Source organism: Nicotiana tabacum, chromosome 3 (assembly GCF_000715075.1).
Source record: "Nicotiana tabacum cultivar K326 chromosome 3, ASM71507v2, whole genome shotgun sequence".
Lineage (NCBI taxonomy): Eukaryota > Viridiplantae > Streptophyta > Magnoliopsida > Solanales > Solanaceae > Nicotiana > Nicotiana tabacum.
Genome location: NC_134082.1, coordinates 208505366 through 208514465, shown reverse-complemented (window position 1 = coordinate 208514465; position 9100 = coordinate 208505366). Strand labels below are relative to the sequence as shown.

The 9100-nt window shown below is 33.1% G+C and overlaps 1 protein-coding gene across 1 annotated transcript; it reads right to left on the bottom strand.

Annotated features, from left to right (window-relative positions):
• Positions 1-1844: 1844 nt before the first annotated feature.
• Positions 1845-3937, bottom strand: LOC107809561 (AAA-ATPase At3g28610-like). The gene has a single exon (XM_016634219.2). The coding sequence runs from the start codon at positions 3844-3846 to the stop codon at positions 2347-2349; it is 1500 nt and encodes a 499-aa protein (XP_016489705.2). The 5' UTR covers positions 3847-3937; the 3' UTR covers positions 1845-2346.
• Positions 3938-9100: the final 5163 nt, after the last annotated feature.

Genomic DNA, 9100 nt, shown 5'->3' with positions numbered 1-9100 from the left:
AATTAAATTTTAAGAAAACTAAGATTTTCATTAAATGGGATTTCATGTAAGTTCTATTTTCTTATTTGAAAATCTCCCCATAAACTCACTTGAAGAATGTCAAATAGCTTTTTAATAGCTTGACACTTGGCTAAATCACAATGCCAATTATATATTATATTATTTTAATAAATTTTAGCTGTTATTTTTTTTAATATATATATATATATATATATATATGAGAGAGAGAGAGAGAGAGAGAGATTGTATTTAAGGTGAATGTACATATTTTAGATAGATTTTAGGATTTGTTACTTTGAGGCTAAGTCATTTCTCCCCTATAAATACAAGGATTTTATTCCATTATAAATCATCCCAAATCAATAAGAATTATCTCTCTCTTTACTTTTCTCTGCAATACTATTCTTTTTCTTTTATTATTTTATAACACATTATCAGCACGAAACTCTAACCAACTGAGTAGAGGGTGGTTGCTTTAATTTATGGATATACTATTAATTAGTTGTCTAATGCTTGAGAAATTAAACCACCCTAAACCGTAAATGCATTGATATTCCTATACTAGGTACTTTCGTCATCAGGCTTCGGGATACGTGCATGATGCTAACTTATAGATAATATTGAGCATAGTAATTGTCAATTATTCATGAACTTTCTTCAGGAATAAATTCTGGATTTAAGGTAAGTATTTTACCTTATTTTTCTCTTTTAAATTCTTGAAATTCTATAATTTGATTGTGACTACAAGAAAATATAATAAATTTTGATTATAACTTAATAGAGTTTATAAGAAATTATAACCATCCGAAGTGGTAAAATTTCTATGCCTTGCCACGATCAAATTCATGTATGATTGTGGGCACAAGAAGTAAAAATCCGTCCCATTGAATTTGCTTCATTCTCATTCCCTTAAGAGAATGTGGTAGCAATATGTGATAAGTCTGAAAAAAGATAAAATTATTAGTGGGAAGGAGGGACTTCTCGAAAGGTAGGATGTGCACCAGGTGATCAATTTCAAAGGTTCTATTTAAAACTTATTCAACTTTTTTCAAAGTAGTTAGATTGTATCCTTAGAAGTATTTGGATTTTATCCCGAAGATCTGAAGTTAAACTGTCATTCATACTTCAAACTTGAATGTTTGTCTATTGCAATTCTAACTTTAGACCTGGATGACTGAACTGGAAAGTTGAGACCCATAATTTTCGGGAGAAATTCAAAAATAGTCACAGTTTTAAAAGTAAACGAAATTTAGCCACTTTTCATGTAAAGATAAGTCTGAACAAAAATACTAGACAATTACCTAAAGAATGAATTCTTGTTCTTCCAGATTATTTGCCAGAAGTCAGAACATCTATACTCTAGTAAATCGAAAATTACTCCGTATTGTTCCCTTCGTTTTAATTTAAATGACACACTCTTCTTATTAGTCTATTCAAAAAAGAATGACATATTTCTATATTTAGAAATTGGAGAGCATATGGTTATATTAAGTTCTAACTGCCAATTTTAAACTAGGTTTAGCGGGCGTGTTACATTCTTAAATCTGAGGTCCAAAGTGTTTGTCTCTTCTATCTGTTAATTAATTTTAGCTAAAAACACTTCATCCACAGACTCTACTTAGGATGTGACCCGTGCTTATTAGTTCTGATCAACTATGTTTTTTTGCATAATACTGGTAGTTTACTTCTGGTTACAATAATATAAGAGTACAAACAACAACACCAGGAAACCCAGTGTAATCCCACAAGTAGAGTCTGTGGAGGGTAGTGTGTACATAGACCTTACCCCCACCTAGAAGGTAGAGAGACCGTTTTCGATAGACCCTCAGCTCACGAAAAGCGGCTAAAAAATAAAATAAAATAAACCATAGCATCAAGCAGTAACAACAACAAGATAGTAAGAAATCAAAACGAAAAGAACAATAGGTAAAAAAGTACGCTCGACTACCTACTAGCCGTCTACCTTGATTCTCGACCTCCACACCCTTCGATCAAGGGTCATGTCCTCTGTAAGCTGAAGTAACGTCATATCCTGCCTAACCACCTCACCCCAATACTTCTTTGGCCTGTCTTTACGTCTTCTCAACCCCTCTAGTGCCAACCTCTCACACCTCCTCATTGGAGCATCTGTGCTTCTGCTCTTCACATGCTCAAACCATCTAAGCCAAACTTCCTGCATCTTGTCCTCCACCGAAGACACTCCCACTCTAGCCCGGATATCTTCATCTGATCTTAGGTTACAATAATATAAGAGTAATAAGACTATACATGGAGAAGCCCCAATCCCCTGGCCGCCAAAAAGAGAAGGAAAGATCGGGTAGGGGAAGTTGAAAACATATGGAAAAATCATTTCAACAACTTTTTTAGACGGCCAACCAATTTTGTGGAAAACTTTTTGATGTTCTTGGAATTCAAGCTGGTTTTTTCCTTGTCTTCTTTATCTTTATTGGCCTTTTCCTTTGCCTTTTCCAGAGCTTGAATTAAGTTATTCAAGCAAATCTCAGGCCCTCCTGAAGCATTTTTCAGCATTAAATTCTCAGCCACATCACAAGGACTTATGTTTACTTCCTCGAATAAACTTTGAATTTGTTGGAACAGAGGGTGTGTTTCAATATCCAAGTAATTCTTAGCCAACACTTTGAATGCTTCATATTTGCAATACGACATCTCAATGTGCATATCCATCCGTCCTCGACGTATAAGAGCTGGATCAAGTTTATCCTTATGATTGGTTGTAAATATAATGATCCTCTCTTGACCACAAGCTGACCATATTCCATCAATGAAGTTCAACAGTCCTGAAAGTGTAAGTTTGCCAGTTTCCTTATTTTCACTTGCTTTTTCTTTAGACAAGTCCGAGTCATCTTCCTGATCTTCGTTGACTGTTTCCTCATTCTTTTTCTTTTTCTTCTTTCTCTTGCCAGTGAGATCAATAGAGCAATCAATGTCTTCAATTACAATAATAGACTTGCTTGTTGTTTCCATCAGCAACTTCTTAAGCCCCGAGTTATCCTTAACAGAGGTGAGCTCAAGATCATAAATATCATAATTCAAGAAGTTCGCAATAGCTGCAATCATAGTTGATTTTCCTGTCCCTGGCGGACCATAAAGAAGATAGCCGCGCTTCCAAGCTTTACCAACTTTAGAATAATAGTCCTTCCCTTTGCTAAAAGCAACGAGATCGATAACTATTTCCTCCTTCTTCTTAGGGTCCATAGCTAAAGTATCAAAAGTTGCAGGATGTTCAAAATTAATGTCCCTCCACATACCCTTATCATACCAATACCAATCCTCACTACAATTGTTGGTGTAAATCTTTTGTTTCCTATTGTTAAACTCAATAACCTTGCCTTCTTCCATCACATGCTTCAAGTATTTTCCAATGACCATTTCTTTATATCGTTGATTGAAAGTTATAGTGTAACTTTTCTTTTCAATTGGACGTGAATTATTGCGTCCTGAAGAATTTTCATTGAATGTTTCTTTGTAAAAGCGCCAAGAGAGTTTAGCTCCAAGGAATTGATCAATAATCTCTTCTCCTTCATCTAAACTAACAGCAAAAGACTTACTGTTCTTTGACTTTTCAGCTTTGAGATACTTAGCATCCTTGTTGATTGACTTAGTACCCAAATAAGAGTGGACCTGAGTGTAGATATCGTTGCTTTTACCATTGGTGAATTCATCAATAGTAATTTGAACATAAGGGTAGAAGTAATTTTCAAATTTCTGCCAAAATGATTTGATGCGTTTGCGGAGTGTATAGGGGAAGAATTGTTGAATTGTGCCCCAAATGAACATCAGTCCAGCTAGCTTAGAGCCTAATTCAGTCAATGATATAGTTCCCATATTGGTGTTCTTTTCTAAGGTATTTTTAGTAAGATTATGAATGAGGATGAAATTGAAAATGGGAGCTGAGTGTATTTTTAGTGTTTTGAAGGGGTATTTAATACAACTATATATACTGCTTTTAAATTGCTAAAGTTACCTTAGAAGAAGTGTCTGCTCCGTGTAGCGCAAGGAAATTGGACGGTTAAACGCGGCCATAGAAATTTGACTTTTCATTACGTGAATGAAGTGGTAAATGACGATAATACTTGTACTACGTCATTCAATTATTATCTTAAAATATAAAAAGTAAACATTTGTTACAAAAATAGTTCAAACAAAACACATACTTTTTTTTTTTTTTTTTTTTTTTTTGTAAACTCTAAAACAAATGCCACTTCTCGATCATTCCAATTTTGATACGTTTGACTGGTCACCATGTTTAAAAAATAAAAAGAAATTGGCTTACAGTTTACAGTTTTTAAGACTTTTCACACTATCAATATAAATTGAACCAATTGTAGTTTATTATTTACCCTGCTTTCATGTTTCTAATTTAGCTTAACATAAAACAAAAAAGCGGTCAAGGGTTTGGGTGAATGTGGGGTAGGTTAAAAAAAAACAAAAAGATAAATGTGTAAATTATTTGTAACATTTGTTGGATGTTTCCCCAGACTTTCGTTGGTTATCGCTTTTCTCCAACACCTCTCAAGGAAAAGACTATAATAAAGTCAAAATATAGTCCAAGTGTCAAACTCCAGCTATTGATTTAGTATTAAAGTGAAAATTACAGCTATAAATTGGGCTACAAGCATTAGATTGGAAACTTCGTAGCCAAGCTTTATTACCTTTTTTATTGTAAACTAGTGTAACGCTCCGCGCTTCACGCGGTTATTAACAAAAAGAATTACATCTTGTTGACATAATAACTCATTTAAATTATTGCGTAAAATTTTCTTCAAAAATCTCTGTAATACAGTCATGATATACTTCTTTTCAGTCATTACTACTGTTGTCTCTTGGCAAAGTCCTTTTAGAGTCCGATGAAGCAAGACAATATTTGCATTGGTATTGATAAAATCTGGAGACAGTTTGATTAAGGATAAATTTTTACAATCTTATTTACTTATTTCGATGCCTAATCCCTCACAAATCTAAGAGGACACATAAAATAAGCTTCCAAGGTCCATAATGTGTCCAAAATTCAGCTTCTATAAAATGTCATGAAAAAATATCACACAGATCACCATCATGACAAAAACACACACAAAAAAAATTTAAAGAAAAATATCTTTAAATTCACATATGGCTAAGTAAAATCATCTTTAAGATTCCTCTTTATGCGTATATATGATTCAATCTTAGAATGCATACTATACTAAAGGTCAATTAATACTACTAAATAAGTATCAAGTAAATTCATCATAATAAACCCCAAAGAATCATCTATTCAAGTCTTTGTTTGAATTTACATACAAATCGATTATTCATAACATGCCACAGAAAAAATATATCAAACGGATATCAAAATTGACCATCGCCTACAAATACATTAAAAATATTCACATATACAAGTTATCTTTTTGCATCAAATGTCAACCATTTCTCCTCCCAAATGGATCTTTGAATTTCTTCTGCATTGCTTATGTGGATTATTTATGGAGAAGTTCTAATTGGCCGTGACTTTGTATCTGGTGGTTATCATATTTGCGCCCGTCAATATTTGTTCCTTCAGCTTGAGAAGCACAAACTCCGTGCATTTGAAGCAATATATATATTTTTAATATCATATATATGACTAATAAACATTATTGATAGAAAATGATGTCGATATTTAACAACAATCAGGAGCACAAAATCTAATGATGTTCGGATATTCAATCCTCGCAAATATTTGACTAAAATGATAAGCTAGAGGATCTAACATAGTTTTACATACTCTCCTTGGCAGCTCTTCGGTTCCATTTTCTTCCCAAAAGATATTAAAAAAAAATAAGACTTTAATAATAAAGAGGAGTCCTCTCTATAGTTATTTCTTTTAACAAATGCATATTAAAAGAAGTAAATAAATAATTATAGAAGGGAAAAAGTTGAATAGTTATAACTTTAGAGACATTAGGGCTTCTGAAACTTAGGTAAACGATAATTTAGGTGAAAAAGGAAAATATAAAATAAAGAAAAGTTAAATACCTTTGATGACCTAATTTGCATATGCTTCGCATTGTTGAGACAACAAAGTGAAGGGGTTTATATGAGCTAAAAAAGCAAGGCCGTTACTATTTATTGTGACTCTTCACTGTTCTTTTATCCCTCTTCATTACCACTAATACAACTCTTTATTGCTTTCTTTATTAGCACAATCAGTAAATAAATAAATAGATAAATAAATAAACAGATAAATAAGAAAGAACGGGCAAGGCAACTGATGGGATGATGTAGCCCGTTACTATTACATCTCATACTGTGAATTGCCACATGGTGGCCCATACAAATAATGTACACTTCAATTACAAGTTAATTAATTAATTTCTCTCTTTCTATATTTCATAACTGAATTCTCTTCATAATAAAATAGTAATTACACTTTTTTGTATATTCCATAACTGAAATCTCCTCATCCATAAGACTCATCAGTTTCCTTATTAGTTCTAGGTAGTAAATGATTTTTTTGTATTAGAATTAGAAAAAAATCTCAAAAAACCAACAAAAAAGATAAATATGAAAGTTGGCCATATAGAAATGCCACATCAGCTGGCCAATTCCCAGCTTTATATATTTATATAGATTCAAGCCGGTACATTAAGGTCCAATTCCAGTGATTATTTTTACCAATATAGCCAATCAAATATATATATTTTTTGGCTTCCCACCCGGTGTTCGGTACCCATATTGGAGCTCGACTATATCCGAATTCACGCAGTGTAGGGCCCCATTCGGGGGTAAGCGCTCCCTACCAAGAATTTTTCCCTATCCAGGGCTCGAACTCGAGACCTCTGATTAAGGGAAGAATAGCACCATCCACAATACCACATCCTTTGATGGTGCCAAACAAATATTGTATTAGCTTATGCAAAACTTTTAGTTAAGGAATCAATTTTTCTATTACCTTCAGCCGAACGACCCCTAAGTAAGAGTTAAAATTCAGTAGTCCTCAAATGAAAATTAAAAGAAAAAAACAGTTTAATGATATGTTGAGAAGCCAAGGTATGTTATTTAGCAAAGTGTTCAAAATATTTTGTGATAAATTACCCAACACAGCAAACACATATACAGTACACACCATTTGTAGTTATACTTTTAGAAAATTACCATATGTAACTATACTTGAGTTTAGTAGTCAATTCACTTGTAATACTAAAATAAGAGATCAATTGTTTTGAACTAAAAACATAGATCAACAAATTAACATTACATGCATGTTTAGATTTAGTATAAAAAAGATTATGTTTAAGAAAAAAAAATAGACTAAGAAGTTTTGGAAATCGTTACATGTTTGGATTTAATATTAGAATGATTTTTATATTTTATTTTTCATTCGATGTCTGGTACCTGCATGGGAGTCCCAACCTTAACATTTTCCTATCAAAATTTTTAAGATTTTTAAGATTAGAACCCGAGACTTCTTGAAGGGAGCCTTGGCGTAACTGATAAAGTTGCTGTCATGTGATCAGGAGGTCACAAGTTCAAGCCGTGAAAATAGCCTCTTGCAGGAATACAAGATAAGACCCTTGTGGTCCGGCCCTTCTCCAGACCCCACGCATAACGGGAACTTAGTGCATCGAACTGTCTTTTGAACCCGAGACTTCTGATCAAGCGTAATGAATTTTGTCTATTCCACCGCAATTCATGAGGTGTATGATTGAATTTAATTTAAGAGTGAAGAAAGGTGGTAAAGCTAGCCTAATATGTTTCCACCAGGCATCCTTCGTAGAATATAGGATATACATTATCTCGCACTAAATGATTAATGGATATTGGAACGTGCCAGAATGCAGATCATGGGACGGGACGAAACGGGACGGGACAAACGGGACGAAACGGTTGTCCCATCCCATCCCGCTAACAAACAGGACGGGACGGGACGGGACGGGACAGGTTCGTGGGCTTTAAGTGTATTTTTTTTTAAAAAACGTCTAGTTTTTTGAAAATTACTATGTTTTTAAAGTTTGCAACGGCTAGATTTTTGACTTATTTAATAAACTTAAATGTTATTATGTTAAAATGAAAATTAAAAAACTAAGTAAAGAATTATAAAATATTAAAACAAAAGATTTGTAATGAAATATTCTAGTAATTATAAATTTATAATAGAGTTATAATTTATTTAATATAATTTCAAAGTATTAACTATTAAGTAACTAAGACAATTCATAAAAAAAATTCAACACTTAGAGCCTTTTGTGTTATTAATGGAACTTTCAAATCTCAAATACAAATATAATTCTTTTGAAAAGCACCTAATCGACGCAGCCACCTTCTAGGAAGGGTTCTGTTTGAACTAGGCCTCTTCGTAGCCAATTACAAATTATCATACTAATATTTGTAAGCTCCTATATAGCTTCTTTGTAACTTATCAATAATATTTCTCGGACATTGTTCTGGAATTGGCAGTGTTGATTGATGTTCTATGAGTTCCATGCCGTCATCGGTCCTAGTGCTAAGTATCTCATTGTATTTTTCTTCTTCCCTAGTGTTTAATTTTTCAAAACCAAGATTTCTTCTTTCTGCATTAATCCAATCTCTAAATAATACGGAAATCTCTAGGTTGTCCTCTGCTAATGAATGTCTATGATTTCTGATTTAAAATATTTTTTCGCTTAAAGCATTCTCCGGTGCTAAGAATCAAGTTCGTCAGCAATAGAGGAATCAAAACATGTTATATCATCCATATCTTCCCATAAGAATTTCTACTCTAGACATAGAAGTAGAAGGAGCAGTTTCACCACTTGTTGTTTCTATAGATTTATATTTATCAAACATTGATCTAGATTCTAGCATAAGAGTATATGTTAGCTTGGAAGTCTTCGGGAGATGGTTGTTCATATTCTTGAATTGTTAAATTTTGATAAATTTTACGAACAAGTCCCTTTGCACCTCTTAATTTTAAATATGGGTTAAGTATTGTAGAAATTAAATAAACTTGGGGAATAGAGAAAAAAATACTTTTTAAATTTTGCAATCATTTAATACAACAGAAATTCCATAAATATACCATAAAAACTCGCGGGACAGCCGGGCTGGGACGGGACGAGATAGGACGGGACAGGCGGGATGG

Coding starts and splice junctions, on each gene's coding strand:
- LOC107809561 (XM_016634219.2), bottom strand. CDS start 3,846: ATGGGAACTATATCATTGACTGAATTAGGCTCTAAGCTAGCTGGACTG.